This window comes from Elaeis guineensis, chromosome 12, assembly GCF_000442705.2.
Source record: "Elaeis guineensis isolate ETL-2024a chromosome 12, EG11, whole genome shotgun sequence".
NCBI classification, from domain to species: Eukaryota; Viridiplantae; Streptophyta; class Magnoliopsida; order Arecales; family Arecaceae; genus Elaeis; species Elaeis guineensis.
This window is the reverse complement of record NC_026004.2, coordinates 13,575,443-13,591,499: the sequence shown is the minus strand read 5'-3', so window position 1 is coordinate 13,591,499 and position 16,057 is coordinate 13,575,443. Positions and strand designations below refer to the sequence as shown.

General features: G+C 37.9%; 2 protein-coding genes and 1 pseudogene across 4 annotated transcripts; 2 read left to right on the top strand and 1 right to left on the bottom strand.

Moving 5' to 3' along the window:
- The first annotated feature begins 436 nt into the window (after positions 1–436).
- Positions 437–1,433, top strand: LOC105055109 (uncharacterized). The gene has a single exon (XM_010936826.3). The coding sequence runs from the start codon at positions 437–439 to the stop codon at positions 986–988; it is 552 nt and encodes a 183-aa protein (XP_010935128.1). The 3' UTR covers positions 989–1,433.
- A 412-nt stretch (positions 1,434–1,845) lies between these two features.
- Positions 1,846–14,771, top strand: LOC105055110 (chloroplast protein FOR GROWTH AND FERTILITY 2). 3 transcript variants are annotated; one of them, XM_029267606.2, is made up of 3 exons: positions 1,846–2,171; positions 7,989–8,616; positions 10,626–10,894. In XM_029267606.2, the coding sequence occupies exons 1-3, from the start codon at positions 1,908–1,910 to the stop codon at positions 10,730–10,732; spliced, it is 999 nt and encodes a 332-aa protein (XP_029123439.1). In that variant the 5' UTR covers positions 1,846–1,907; the 3' UTR covers positions 10,733–10,894. The 3 variants fall into 3 exon arrangements, with proteins under 3 accessions (XP_029123439.1, XP_073102838.1, XP_010935129.1); XM_073246737.1 differs by lacking the exon at positions 10,626–10,894 and adding an exon at positions 14,719–14,771 and having other exon boundaries at positions 1,848–2,171; XM_010936827.3 differs by lacking the exon at positions 10,626–10,894 and having other exon boundaries at positions 1,851–2,171; positions 7,989–8,940.
- Positions 12,496–15,377, bottom strand: LOC105055111 (GDSL esterase/lipase EXL3-like; annotated as a pseudogene).
- Between the last annotated feature and the right edge of the window lie 680 nt (positions 15,378–16,057).

The window sequence follows — 16,057 nt, the reverse complement described above, 5'->3', positions numbered from 1 at the left end:
CACGCGCCACAGCGGATCCATCGAAATGCAGGTGGGGCCACACATATTCACGTCGCCCTTGTATACGTGTCGAGCAACTTTCCTCTCGTATGTGTCATCTGTGAACAATGCAATGTAGCTGATGTCCTGTCGGACGAGACCCCCCGACACAATCCCTACCGGTGCGTCGTGGTCGGCTCCGCAGGCGCGACAAAAGCCCTGACACTACTCCATTGTTATCCAACAACCGATAACTTAACCAAAACTTTCACTTCTTCCTCTACTCGGAAACAAGCTTGGGTCCCACCAACCACGCGTGTGATCCATTTTCTTGTTGTCACATTATCCGTGATGAACTGGGTTGTTATAATATTTCGCATATTTTAGTAACTACTTGGGCTACGTGACGATATAAGGCAAGAGAAGCCAAGCCACGGACGTCAAAGCAGAAGAAGAAATGGAGCAAGAGAAGAGGAAGTTAAGAAGGGAAGAAGAGATTCTAGAGACGGCCTTAGCAGCAGCCGGAGCTGCTCTCTTTGTCTCAGGCCTCAAAAAGTTCTTGCCTTGCGTTCTAAAGCAATGGCCATTAGCTTCGGTGGTCACTCCATCTCTTCTCCTCTTCCTACTTCTGAACCTGATCATTGCTTCCATAGTTGTTATATCCGTCCAACCTAAATGCGGCATTGAGAGCAAGTGCAAGTCTCCAACTGATGCGCTCAAGAAGAAGAATAAGAGCAGACAGAGAGGGAAGAGATCGAGCTCTCCGGCTTCGACCATAGAAAAGAAGCAGAGGGAGTTTGTTGCAGAGTTGGGAGGGGATGAGGGAGAGGAGGATGGGGATGCAGAAGAACTGAATGCAAGGGTGGAGGCTTTCATAACGGCGTTCAAGCGGCAGCTCAGGATTGACTCATTCTCTTCTGGGGCTATTCACAGAACCAGTTATGCTGGAACTCCATCTTGTTTGGTAGATCATGAGAGTTATTTGGAGCATAAGTGTAGTTGTAGGTAGTTCATAAAGGGATTTTTATTTTGAATGTTTGAGTGAAGGACAAAATTCACTGACGATTTAATTGAGGTGGTTTGTGCTTGAATATTGGGATTTATTACTGCATTCAAATTTGTATCTTCTCCATCTATTCTGGTCCTGCGAGCTAGCTAACGCCAACATTTGTGGATTTTATGGACACAGGGTCAAATTGGTGGTACGGATAAACTATCATTAATAAAAACTACCATAATATATTTAAGCAAAATATAATAGCTAATAAAATGGCCACTAAGCTGCAATTTAATTTGGTAAAAACAATTGCCACCATAAGTTTAGGTGGATCATTATGCAAGGATTCTACGGGTTGATGCAATTAAAAGAGAGGTGATGGAATCAAAACATACTATATAGGCTTCAGATAGATATGTAGAGCCGATGAAACCATGTATAAGAATGCTTAGAATTTTTCTATAATGTCAGTCCAATACATCCACAAATAATCTAAGGTAGATGGCTTCTTCTTTATTGTTTAAGGATTACTGAAATTATATCTTGAAAATCTATTATGCGTTCTTTGAAGATAGAAGTTATTTTTGAGCAAACTATAGAGAAAAAAAATTATCCCCAATCATCCGAGATTGTTAAATATTTTATTAATCTTATCATGTCAACAGAAAAATAAGACATTATCTATGTTACTTGTGTGCTATGAGCACTTTTCTAGCAAGCCATTTGTATTTTTTTTTTTTTTTGACTCCTGAATTAGAACATTTTTCCACCCACCAGAGAGGGGACATAAAAACAGACGTGAGAAAATCTGCCGGGTTGATCTCATCGCTCCAAGTCCGGTTGATCCCCAACCAACGGTTCTCATAAGCAAATACATCCCTCTCCTCTACCCGCAACTTCTCTTTCTGGAGGCAAACCGAACGCCTCATCCATGGAGAGGCTCATCTCTTCCTCTCCTCTCCACTCCCAAACTCCTCTCTCGAGACCTCGTCCCCTCCTCTTCGGAGTCCCCTCCAAGGCAAGATATAACCTCCCTTTCTTCCCACGCCATGGCAGCTTCAAGCCCGTTGCTTCTCTCTTCTTCAAATCTCCTGGGAGGGTCTCGGTTCCTCGCTATGAAGAGCAGGCGAGGCGAGCTCGGCCATGTCGCCAATTGGCCTCAGGAAGGGAATTGGCGGTCTTATTTCCCCAAAAGGTGCAATCTTGCGTCCTTTTTTCTGTTCCTTTTCTTATGCTGGTCTCTGTTTGAGACCTTCTTCTGTTTCTATAGAAGTGATGTATCTCTTGTTTTTCCTCTTTGTCTGGCGCTTGAATTGATCGGTCAGCTAAAAATTAGATTTTTGATTATAATTGTGCTACTAGGATTGTATAGCTGGTGCCTAATATACGAGGCTTGTACCCCATTTTAGGTTAAGAAATGTTTGTGTTGTTGGATAGTGGATGTTTGTAGATTGGATGTTCCTGTGAAAATTGCTTTCTGATATTGTTTCTTGTTATTATAAGGCTGGTATGGACCAATGATGTGAAGCATGCGTATCTGGCTTTCTTAGAGTAGGAGTCTAATGTTTACTTTTAGAAAAACGCGTTCTTGCTGTCAAGTGATGCATACACATTCATTATGCGTGGAATTGTTGAAAATTAAGAAGTTAACCTTTTTTGCTTCTCAACAATCTAATTTGTTTCTTTCTCCTCCTTTTTTTTAAAAAAAAAAAATTTAAATTGGTGTTCTTGAAACGGTTCTCCTTGCAATTGCTTGATTGGTCTAATATTCACATGAGGCATTGTTCTATCACAATCTATGGATGAGCTTAAGTGATTTTACTTGTTATCATTGTGTTTCTTAAATAAATCTCTCCATTTTCCAAGAGATGCTATGGACATTATAGTTGCAACTTTTGATTTTGATTTTTTTTTATTTGTTTATGTAATTGCATATTATGCCACATGATAGATTGAATTGCTTGGACAAAAAATTTAGTTGTTAATTGTAGGACATGAACATATAAGCATTCAAGTACTTTCCTCTTGACTTCTTGTGAATTATGTGATCCATTAACAACATCATGTTGCTATGCTGCTTCCACTTAGTTGAAACTGCAACATCTGCACATCTAGTGGTCACGATATGTTACAAGTCACTTCAGGTTGAAGATGCGACATTTGGCTTTACAACTTGTGGGGGGAACAATGTGCTGCGTAGTTGCTAATAACTTTTTTCATGACTTTGAGGAGATATTGGGTATTTGCAATTATGTAGTCAATATTTTCATTATTGATGCTAATCAAATATCCATTTATGGAAAGTTTATGCTCCAGATATTCTTTTTTTTTTTTTTTCCTGCAATGCTTTAGTTTCTTTGCAGAAATTTTATCCCAGGAGACATTTCATTTTATTTTTGATTCTAATGTATATTTATAATGGAGAGGCTCACTTCCAATGCCTTTATGCTAATGATTTAACTACTGATTTGTATTGCACCATACCACATAATAAGTAACATGCTACAATAAATAGCATGTCTTGTGTGTTGACCTATGTTGTATTATATTACAAATTCACAATGAGATACTATGGTATAGACTGGAACAATTTGGTGCCTTGTTAGTCTAAAATGACTTAGCTTATATTTTTCTGTTATCATTACATCACCTAATGACATTTGTAATTCCACACAATACTTTAGTTATGAAGATTGATATATAGTAACAAGAACAATAATAATGATTTTTCATTTGAAAACTCGAGCTCCTTTTCTTTGTATTGGAATATCTTAATGTTGCATTATCTAGGGAACATAATGGATACAAGCATATTATGGAATTGCAATAAGAAAAAGATAATTTGGGGAGGTCACACTGGATGTATGAAGCTTGTAAGTACATCCCATGTATCTCTTTTTTTAGTTATAGCATAATTTATGTTTCTAATGGTAAGAATATATATATTTGTTTTTTCTTCATCGTCTATAGCATATTTATGGTTTGGAATAAGTTTCTACTTGGTAGTGTTGTGTGCATGTATATTCATTTTTCAATGCTTGTGAAGATAGACATTGTAACATTTTTTTGATTTGCCTTTTGACGCTCAAACTTATTTTCCCTAGTGTGTAGCCGGTGCATGTATAACATGGACATGATATGAAATGCTTTTAGTTTGTTACAGGTCATGTATAACATATTTGGAACTTACTTTTAAGGTAAATTAAAAAACAACTTATTATTATTTTTAGTCGATATTTTATCTTCACAATAATGAAGATGTGAATAAAGGACCACATGGCTCAAGGTTACAACTAGAGGATGAGGCTTGTGGTTAGTGGGCATTTTGTTCAATTTTGAATAAATATATTTTCAAATTTTTCTTTGGATTGGCATTATTGTGCTTACAAGACATTGGCAATTTTAATGTTGTACCTCTATGTATTCTCCAAAGCGAGGTTTGCTATCTCGGTATTGGGTACCATATTGGTTTTTATTGATTTGGTATGGTACGGTACACATCCTGTGCAAAAATAGCTCCCAAATCATTTTTCTCAATTTTTATTTTGGTACACCTTGGTTTAGGTCGGTATGCTTCGGTATGGATCGGTATGCACTTCGGTATGGGATGGTTTGTCTCAGTACAGGCAGTACGGGGTTTGTACTGACTCGAAGTGGGATTTCATATCGATTTCCTCTTGATATGGTACAGTACATCCCATACCGAACGATATAGGACGGTACGGCAAACCATGCTCCAAATTAACTTAGTAATATGGATCATGCTTTGATGTTTTAAACTTCCTTTTGGACCATATTCATCAATTGGATTAGATGCATAACATTAAATCTTTGGTAAAAGAGTGTAAGTGCATGTGCCCACTTTCTTTAAATGCCTTGATATAGAAAATGATATGTTAGAGGAATGAACCAAGCATAATATTGGAATTCAGAAACATTCATTTGGGATGTACAATAAAGTGGATTTTGATGGCCTTGGCTTGTGGAGGAGGTGATAGAATCTGCAAATTTTGGCTTCACAAAGAGAATCTTTTATCCTTTTTTTCTTCTTGTGGGAAAGAAGGGAGGGGGGGTGCGGGGTTGAGGGATTGCGGTTGCTGTAGAAGATGAAGAATGAAGCATTTTAGTTTGTTATCCTTTGATAAGAGTGCTGGATAATATTTCCCATGAAGCTGAAGCTTAACATCTCTTGCCAAGCACTAGTGAAGACTAAATATGCTGCCTTGACGTAACGTAAACAAGCAGATTCCTTGCTTCGACAATGCATTTGATGTCTTCATGTCTTGAGTAAGTAACTATGGTATTGCAGTTGAGTGTAAAATGTAACATGTATATGCAGTAGAATTATTTATTTTTGGTAATTGGAAACTTGCAACTGGGTGGAAGTGAAAGCCAGTTGGAGGAGGTAGGGCTGGAACTGGTCTTGGCCTAGCCCAAGGCTTATCAGTCTGGGTCAGCTTCGGGCTTGAGGCAATTTGGGTTGGGTTTGGGCTTAAAAATAAGGCCTAAAGATGTTCACAGTCAGGAGTTGCTTGACCATTGGACTCACAAACCAGGCCTAGCCTATAATCAGGTTCGAAGCTGGCCGTAAGCAGGCCCAACCTCGCCTAAGCCCCGACTAGACCTTATCCCACCCACTCCTGCTTGGGGATGATTACGACACACTTCTTTTGGTGGTGTACTTGTAGGCCATTTCTTCAAGAGAGGGAAGTGATTCGAATTTGAGGGTTTGGTGGCGTTCACGGCAAGGTTAAAGGGCACAAGAAGGGGTTTTGGAAGCCAATTCATTTTTGCAACATGTTAAGCAGATGGAGTCGTTAGTGTATTTCATTTGTCTGTTATTATAGAAAATATTGTCTATGTTAGATTATGTATGGAATTCGAACCAAACTTGATTTATGATTCATTATTTCGATTTCACTAACAATTGTTCTTTTTTTTTTTTTTTGCATATAGATTAGATATGCACCTATTCTTTATACTCTTTCATGGACGAATTATGCCTATTTTCATATAATAGGATTTACGTATGTAACCTCTACCAAAGAAGGATCTATAACTTCGATCCAAGCAATTTATGTACCTGCAAATGATTTGAGTAATCTTATTCCTGCCATGATGTTGGCACATTTAAAATGCTATTACCATACTATCAAAAGTATTAGCTACTAAAGGTATTTATCCAATGGTGGATCTATTAGATTCAATGTTGGCTATATTACAACCTCCAATCATTGGTTAGGAACATTATGAAATTGTGCAAAGAGTTAAGCAAACTTTATGACGTTGTAAAGAACTTCAGGACATTATACCTATCTTTTGGTTGGATGAATTATCCAAAGAAGATCGTTTAACTATAGTGCAAGTATGAAAAACTGAGCATTTCTTGTCACAACCATTCTTCATGGCAGAAGTATCTAGTGGTTCTCCAGGAAAATATATTAGTCTTGAAGAAATAGTAAGGGGTTTTAATTGATCCTTTTCGGAGAATTAGATGGTCTTCTTGAGCAAGCCTTTTTATTTGGTGGATAACATTGATGAAGCTACCGTGAGGGCTATGAAGTTGCATGGGGAAAGCAAATTGAAGAAATAACCATAAAGTTTTGTCTACTATTTCCTAATTGAATTATTGAGGGGTTGCTCTGAGTGCACATTTGATAGGAAGGCGGTTGTCTGAATTGCTGCTGCTATTTTCTCTTCCTTTGGTGGACTGATTGGGTTGGTGGAGTTTGGTTCTGAGATTTCTCTGATTTAATTAGCTTTTGGCAATCTGATGGATAGGAGGAGAAGAGGTAGGCGGTGCGGCAAGGGAGGGAAGGGGTCGAGGAAGGAGATGACAAGGAGGACTAGCATGATGATGTTATGGGAAGAGGTGGTGGGCACCACCGGGATTGGGCAACATGTGGTGGCGCCACTGATGAGTAGCCAGCTGTGATGGTGTGGGGGACTTCTCTCTCCCTCTCTCTCTCTCTCTCTCTCTCTCTCTCTCTCTCTCTCTCTTCTTCTTTCTTCTTTTTGTCTAATCTTGCATTGTGGTGGAGGAGAGGAGGATAATGGCAGTTACAGTTTTTACAGTTTTGGCCTGATCTGTTTTGGACCTGGCTTGGGCCAGAACTTTGAAAACATCTTTGAGCCAAAGCTTGGTCTTAAGTCCCATTCCTAAAAAAAAAAAAAAAATTCAGGTTGGGCTTACGCAGGGGTATGACTCAGCCTTCCTAGCAGGAGATGGCCTTTTTCTAGTGTTTGGATTGCTGCAGGTTGATTAGAATACTACAAGTCAAATTACCTCTGGGAGCCCTTTTACAGTGTTTTATCTTATGGCCAAATTAGCCTAAGACAACCTACTGCAACTAAAAAGGCTTTAGAGGCTTCTATATGATGGGTTTAAGTTCCAACAAAGACAATGAATGGTGGAGAAATAATTAGAACATACTTTAATAGTATAACCAAATAGAATTACGCTTCTCATTTACAAACAAACAAACATAAGATTTTATTTTCTGGAACTGCAAACACATTGAAGCAAACACTGGAGATGGAGTTACTAATACAACAACTACAACCACATGCAACCCTAACTACATGCATTTCTTATGTATAGGCATCCAAACATTATGAAAGTGAATTTCATGTACCAGCAGGATTATGTCATAAAGCGTAGAAGCTAGGACCTTTGTGTTTTTGTGGTCTTTGATATTTGATGGGAGGATCATGTAGGCAGTGTAGTTGGCATGGCTGTTTCAAACTTAAGGTTTGCTGCAGTAGAGTTTTGGCTTCCAAATTATTATATGCTTGTTCTATTTCCTATAATTGACTTCTGCACGCCGCTTGCATGACCATTTTGATTCAAAAGGATTCAAAAAGGAGATATCTTGCCATGTATCAGACTAGTTATTTTGGTGTTTCTCATTCATAATTATGCTAACCAACTTCTATGATTATTGGGGGTTCTTTTGTGGTTTGCTAAGTCTTTGATAATTCTGAATAAAGTCTACATTTTACAATATTTCAGGTTGCTTCTGCTCTGGTTTACATTATAGTATCAGCATTTATTGTGATCATAATCCAGCCAATTCTAGCACCACCAGCTTATGCAACAATGCAGTCTGCCGCTAAGACAAGTGGAAGACTTATTAGAAATGAGTTGCTAAACAGTGCATGGACTGGTTTTTTTGCTGGTTGCCTGCACACGCTATCAGGCCCTGACCATCTCGCTGCCTTGGCTCCCTTATCCATTGGTCGATCAAAGATGGAAAGTGCTATAGTAGGGGCCCTTTGGGGCTGTGGCCATGATGCCGGCCAAGTAATATTTGGTTTGCTATTTCTTATGCTCAAGGATCGTCTGCACATTGAGGTCATCCGAACATGGGGGACCAGAATCGTGGGTTTAACTCTGCTTGTTATTGGAGCTGTTGGAATCAGGGAGGCTTCAGAGGTGCCCACCCCATGCATTGCTCTAGATAATGGGGAGTGTGATGTTAGTATCATTGAACCCTTAGATGCTGGTACCAGTGGGAGGAAAAATTTGGGGTTTGCAACTGTCGCCACTGGCATTGTGCATGGACTGCAGCCAGATGCGCTCATGATGGTCATGCCGGCACTTGCTCTTCCTTCTCGCCTGGCGGGTGCTGCTTTTTTAGGTATGTTTCTTGTTGGAACTGTGTTTGCGATGGGGAGTTACACAGCTTTTATTGGTTCATGTACTCAGGCATTGAAAGAAAGGGTTCCTAGGATAACAGAGAAACTGACATGGGTTGCTTCTCTTGTAGCCATATCCATGGGACTTGCCATTCTTATTAGCCAGTTCTTTGGTTTTAGCCTGTATTGATCTGACCTTTGATTTGCCATTTATTAGCTTTCTTGAAGCTTTACACAATGTTATTTTGGAGCTAGGGATCTTTGTACGACAAAAACTTTTCCTGTTTCATTTTTTAATGAGTATTTCTCTTAGTTGATCATAGCAACCATGGTCAAGTGTTTCTTAGATTCATGTTGAATATACTGGTCATGGAAGAACTGCAGACCTTTATTTCATATTCATAAAAATTTCCACGTCTGCTTGTTGCTGCAAAGTTGCTTGTCATGGCTAACTTTGGCATTAATTATGAAAAAAGAAATTGTTCAGTCATCTGTATTATGATGCATACTTGAGTATAATCAGAAAAATGTTTATTTTTAGACAATTTCTTTGATCTGACTTTCGTTATGTCCAAATATGGAGCTGAAAGATGCTGCACTAAATCCTAGCATTATATTGTGGAATGCTAAGCATTAAATATAACTTTTATGCAAGAATTGCAACTTCTATTCCTTAAACTCTTTAGATCATAAGTTAAGAGTAGGTAGTGCTGTCGGCAGGAAGATGCATAAAAATTTGTCAGAGATTTGGTGTTTGAAGGAATGATGGCTACTTCACAGCCTTTTAGTTTCTGCCTACAGTGCAGAGCTTGCACTTGAGACAGTAGGCCTAGCGTTGTGGTGGTCCTGTGGGGTTTGATAAGATTAACTGCTAGTATCCAAATGAACCTACCGCATCCAATGCGAATTGGATCAAGTTATATATCATCCTAGATCATGAAATCTTCACCCATACTAGCACTAGTGCTGATTTTGGATTCAAGCCCCAAGTTGATTAATCTGAGTGGTTTAGGTTCTCTGTGGGTTAAACCTATCATGGCCACCCCAACTATGGAGACACAAGGAAAAAAACAATATGATGTGCCAATCCCTAGGTGTCTTTGGCAGAAGCAGCAAGTGATCAGGGATTGGGTTCTACCATAGAAATAGTTCGAGTAATAGAAGGTGAAGAAGACTCACCCAGGTGGAAGTATCCTCTGATGGCAAGCTGGTCATTGGCTATGTTATCGAGGAAGAACTCAGGGTGCTAGGTAGAAACTGTGGCCTGTTAATCTCTGAGGAATGTGCTGAAGATACACTCACAAAGCTGTGGAATGGAAGAAGGAAAAAGCCTTGATTAGCATCTTGGAAAGCAAAACAACCATGCATTCGCTAGATCTTGTGGAGGCTTCAGTATATCAGAGTTTATTAGTTGTCTGGTAGTCTTCTATTGGTACTCCTTTTTATGTTTTTATTGTCTTTTGTGTTGGTTGGCTGCTGGTCTATAAGAATGGTGGGTCGGACTTGAATATTGTAAATCCTTGTGCAAGCTATTCTCCAACTTTGTAAGTCCTTTTCTGACAAAAATTCCTATTATATGTATGTTTAGATATTACTTCAAAATTTCCTAGATCCTTTCTCATGACTTTCAACCATATTAGCTTATGTTTTCCCTTGCTCTTTTTAGACCCTTATGACACAAATGTCATGGTCCACTCCCACATGGGTGCTTCCTTAGATTTTCTTTGCTCATGCTTGTGTTATTTTAATTGTTTCCCATCACTTTATTTTTGATAGGTATTACCCCAGCATTTCCTTAAATAGTTACATATGCTTGTCACTTAGCATTTTACTTTTTACAAAGTTTACTTCAACACTCTCATGTTCTCATGCCTGTCTCCTCATATATCGTTGAAACTCTGCCTCCCCAGATATCTGGGGCTTAGTCCTAGCGGTTGGTTCTTTTCCATTGTTTAGACAAGGTCATAGTTTCAGATCCTTGGAGTTACTCTAGAATTTTTGGTTATTGCAGGTATAATTCTGTTGAAGGTTTCTCTGGCAACGATGTGCATAAAGTGGAGTCTAGTGGAAATGTTTAAGTTGAGCCTACTACCAGGTTTTATAGAGCCTTCTGCTTAGAGTAGGCTAGGGGACCTCTTTATCTGGGTTTTAAGACTTAACCAACCTAGGAAGGAAAAATGAATTTCTAGGTTCCTACTTTATATTGAAGATATATGGAGCACCGATTATCTGAAACATATTTGTGGATTTTAGAAATGCTAGGACGGATATTGTTGGCTCAGTTTTTATCCTTTCAACCATCAAACGATGTATGGTGAATTTTCTTAACCTTATATGCTGAGTATAATTTTCCCAAAAAAAAAAGCTGCATATCAGATCTTTGTGAATTTCATGCAGTTATGCTTTCCATGGGAACTTAGTGGAACATTCTTTATTTATTTGCTTCATTTTAGATGGTGATACAGAAATCCAGAGCAAGTAGTAAGGTGCTGCCATTTTAATGAGCATAAGGCTCAATCTACCTGGTTCACAAAGCATGTACACAATTGTTTGTTTCAATAGAAATATCGGATCAGTAGTTCTTGAATTGGCAACTCCAGATGCAATTTTCTATTCTCTTCTGAAATTTCTAATATAACAATCTGTTTAAAGTTATAATTACATATATTAATAAACTATCAAGCAATTGTGTAATGCTCCATCAACTAGTATTTAGCATCTCTATTACCATCAACAGACCGTATCTTGCAGTTTTGTGAAGTATTGTTGCTAGCCGGAGTTTGATTTGCAGAATTTCTCCATCCTTCTGAGGACTTATTTTTTATTTGCCTTTTCACTGATGTTGTACTTGTACTGATTTTTAGCTTTATAAAATGATACGCTCATTATGACCTAGAGTATTTAGAAAACAATTTAATGGATTGGAGTAAGGTCATTTGTCCAAAAAGGCTGTTCGTGGTGAAAGTATGTGTATACATCTATCTTACCGAGGGTGGAAGTTCTTTGAAGGAAAATCAAGAATGGTGCCATTGAAGATGAAGCAGTAAATTCGAATGCTGTAAAATGGTGATAAATTAATAACATTAAGATTATATTAGATAAGGACATAAGGTTGTTGTTTATCTTGATAATTTTGCAATTAAAGAAAATGTCTGAGATCATTCTTTTCATCTGAATCATTTTGGCATATCCTTTTTAACTCGTATGGTTGCTATCTTTCATATCTAGTGTCTGTTGTGTAATTTCCAAATTGGATTGCTCTTAGCTTCAGTAAGAATAATAAAAAAAGATCAGCAGCCAAAGTGGTTTTTATTCCTACAAAGTTCTTCTGGATTATTCTGAATGAATATCCTATTTTTATAGGAAATAATCTAACAATCCAATAAATTTAAAAAGTAAAGAATCTGATAGCTTTTTATTTTCTGTTATACCCTAGATTTTTAAACTGTAATTAAGAAGCACAAACGTGCACTTGCAAACATTTAATGTGTATTTCTGAGACATAATTTTATTGACATAAGTTGATTTATATTTATATCACGAGTTGTTGCTTGTAAAGAAGCTGTGTGGTCTATGTATTCTCTTCTCTTTGCCCGATGAAGGATAAATGTTTCATAGAATAAATGTGGATGCTTGCACATTCAGATATATATTATGTCAGCCAAATCAGTTCCTCTCGAGTCTGGAGAATTCAACAGGGTATAAGTATCCATCACCATACCCCTTACCGATATCCAGGCTGTATAGTTTTAATAATAGAAGCAAGAATAGGACTAATCCTTTAATTTTTCAATACAATACAAAGCAAGTCCATTGATACATGTCACATGTATTTTGAGAGAATTCATATTTTACATGTCAAGATCTTTTCTTAAAAAAGGAAGTGATGTCATACTTAGAAACTGTATTGGACCCTTTTATTTTCTAAAAGCCACTGCAGTACCAAGCTGTAGATGCTTCCGTTTTAGGTTGGATGCCAATGCATTGCTCACTGCCAATTGAAAACCTTGCCATACTAGTGACTAGGGAGTAATGTAAGGTTTAGGTTTTCGCTATTCTTGAATTCAAGATCAGTTGTTGTTGGGAAGCATGGTATTTAACCAAGTGTTAATATGAAAGAGTCGCAAGTTCTGGGCAATACTTTATTTGCTAGTTCAGTAGATCGGGAAGCTTTTCACTGAATTTAGCTACAAGAATCTCATATCCTTTCTCTGTAGGATGAAAGCCATCCCAAAACAAATATTTAGTGGCATCTGGGCATGTGAATGGACTCAAATCGTTGCACAGAATGGTGGCTTCAATTTCCCCTGTCCCACAGCATCCCTTTGTTGTTTCCTCAAATCCTGGAAAAAAATGAATAAATAAATTGTCAGAACTTCAACGAAGAAGTAATAAGTGTGATTTTCTCAATTGAATTATCGTTGGTGGTGCCGATAAAGATAATTTATCATCTGAAAAATGTGAACTACTGTGTGAGAGCATCTTCTTGGTAGAACCAATTGATCACCTTGTCATCTACCATATGCTGCCTCCCAAAAGGTGACCCTTGAATGTAAAGTGAGGTCCAATTTGGTTGCTTGTGCAATAATACAGAATAATTTTGTTTGCTAAGTAGATATCAAAGGATAAAAGTGATTAGTACATTTACATACCATAATGAGAAGGATGCAGAATAAGTTCAAGTAATGGATTATAGACATCAATGTAGATAATATTGGCCCCTGGATGGTAGGTGGCTAGCCTTTCCAGCTCCATGGATAGCTCACCATTGAACTTGATGGAAGCTTGGTTATAAGTATCCACACAATCCCTGGCGATTCCTCCTTTTAGGGTTCTTTGTGCAGGCACACAACCTATGGGAGGAACCCCAACCACACCAATCTTACGAGCTCCCAAATTGTACAGTTCCTGCCAATGAGAAGTTGTCCTCAGTCCAAAACAATGAATCTGTCTTATGTTTTATGTGCTTTCACTTCTTGTATTGATGTGATTCATAGAATCAGATAGTCATGTGTGAGTACTATTGTCTGCTTGACTGAGTAGATGGTCACCGTAACCTATGTATCCACTGGGGAGTATGGATGTACCTCTAGAAAGCTAGATACTGCTTGGAGCAAAAAATTGATGTATGAAGGGAGATCATAGTTCAGAGCTCTGACAGAGGTAGTGAAATATGTAGTCATTAAATCATTGCTCCCTGCAAATATAGTGCAGAGACTTTCCATGACTATATTAGCTGCTCTCTCTTCACCGGCAATGGCTTCTAACTTTCTCTTGTATTCTTTGAACATCTCTAACTGATCCCATAATGAGAAAACTGACTGAAAGAAGCAAAAGGAACATGAAGATATTATTTTGGCTTCTACAGATCATGACAAACTCATCCAGTTGCAATAGCTGTTGATCATAAAATAATTGCTGCGATAAAACAATATTTGAATATAAGAATAACAGATTAAAACTCTGCAACAGAAGCTATTCAAATTAACTCTAGGATCAAGCAAAAGCGAACCATTTGGACTGCAGTTCAGTGTAATGCAAGAAAATAGAAAAGCTTGTATTCTAGCCCCTTCAATTGTTCCTTCATTGACCAAACAAAAACAATTTTAGAAGTCCTAGTTATTCTGGTGTGGTCTTTTTCTTCTTCTTCTCTTTCCTTCTCTTGTTTTGCACGAGAGCATCCATCTTAATAAGTGTCTTTTTTCTTGAATTTGAAATCACAATTTCATTTGTTCTTGTTCTTCTTTATTGTCTTCTTCTTATCCTTCCTTCCTAGTTTTGCACCAGATGGTTGTTCTTAGTAAGTGTTCTTTTTTCTTGAATTTGAAATCACAATTTCATTTTCTGTTCATCTGGTTTGTTTCATTACTTTGCAATTTTTTCCTGATCTTTACAAGATAATTATAGATCTTATAAATGACTAGGGTTTTAAAATTTTTTGGAAGTCCAAGCAGAATATACGGAAAAGCAATCAGCAACCAAGTGACTTAAAAGGCTGTGTAAATGTAGATGACTTGGTTTTAGGGGAAGCTAATTCTTTAAATGTCAGATAAGTTGGTACACCAAAGCACTTTTTATAACTATCTGCTGTGCATATTCTGCAGTTGAAGAAAAGGAAATGCTTTTATTGGAAGTGGAATAAATAAAATTTATACATGAAGCTAACAAAGTTAAGAAATTTATACCGGTATTTCAGCGGTAAGGTTATCAAATCCTGCACCACCAGAAGCAAAGCTTACACCGGTGAGCAGGTCTTGTTCCTTTATTTCTGGGTCAAGATAAGCAGGCAAAAGCTCCTTTACTCCCAGCAGAGATGCTGATTTGATTAAATGACAGGATGCAACAATGCATGATCAAATTCTCAAATAGATTCTAAATTTTAAACAGCCAGTACATGGAGAAACTATGAATATATTCTTTGTTGGGTTATAATATATGTATTATTATTGTTTTACCTATGAAGTCTGTGGGGATCTTTCCATTGCTGAACCTTCCTGTTGCTGTGTGTCCTATGAAGTCCCTCCCATATGGAGGGAAGTTGCACTTGGCAGGTGTCAGGACCATGTTGTTGTTGCCTGGGTCGACAATGGAGTCTCCAAATGCAAAGACTGCTGGCACTCGAGCTGCTGTCTGGTCCGGGACCAGTGCTTGGAATTGGATTATTGGCAGTGTGAGGAAGAGAAAGCAAATGACAGAATAAGTTCCCATTAGAAACCTGAGCTGCTTTTCTGTGCTTGTTTTTCTCATTGCAGGACATATTCATGCATTATATAGTGAAAAGAAAGAGATAACCCAACTAAACAGCAAGTTGCCATTTACTCTCCTGTCAATTTTTGCACTAGAGAGCGCTTTCTCTGCAGCTGTGGTTTTCTTTCCCCCTCTTATACTTGTATACTCCAACACAGACACAGGCAGAGTGTCTCTCTTTATATTTTCACTGACGTAATCGATGGGAGCTTATTTATCACTAGCTTTGCCTCTTTCTTAACTTCTAGGTAATGTTCTATTTCTCATTCAGATTATCAAAGAAAAAATGGGCGTCTTCCCTCCTCATAAAGGAATTGACAAATTCAAGTTGTTGGGTTTCTTGGCCAACCTCTAACCATACAAGTTCTTAAAGGCATTTAATGGGAGCATTTAATTTCCTGAATGGATTTGAAAACCTAGTTTTGGTATAGGCTGGTTCCTCGACAACTCGAGTGGGTCGATGGAACCTGCCCTATGTAGGAGCAATACTCAACTGTGCCAGATACATTCTAATTTGGATCTTTCAAGTTTGAATTATTGTCAATAGGCAGGGTTGGGTCCCAAATTTAGATTCCTTCTCACACTTAGTTGAGCGTCTCATGGCAAAGTAATCTTGATGCGGGTGGAGATGACATTTGAGGAATGGTTGGCAAAATGTCAGGTGTAGACCAGAAAATCTGAATTTAACCTAATTCT

What these genes read in the sequence shown, in the direction of transcription:
- LOC105055110 (XM_010936827.3), top strand. Translation starts at nt 1,908, where the DNA reads ATGGAGAGGCTCATCTCTTCCTCTCCTCTCCACTCCCAAACTCCTCTC. An exon ending in CGGTCTTATTTCCCCAAAAG is followed by an intron (nt 2,172 to 7,988) that starts GTGCAATCTTGC and finishes ACAATATTTCAG; the next exon opens with GTTGCTTCTGCTCTGGTTTA.
- LOC105055109 (XM_010936826.3), top strand. Translation starts at nt 437, where the DNA reads ATGGAGCAAGAGAAGAGGAAGTTAAGAAGGGAAGAAGAGATTCTAGAG.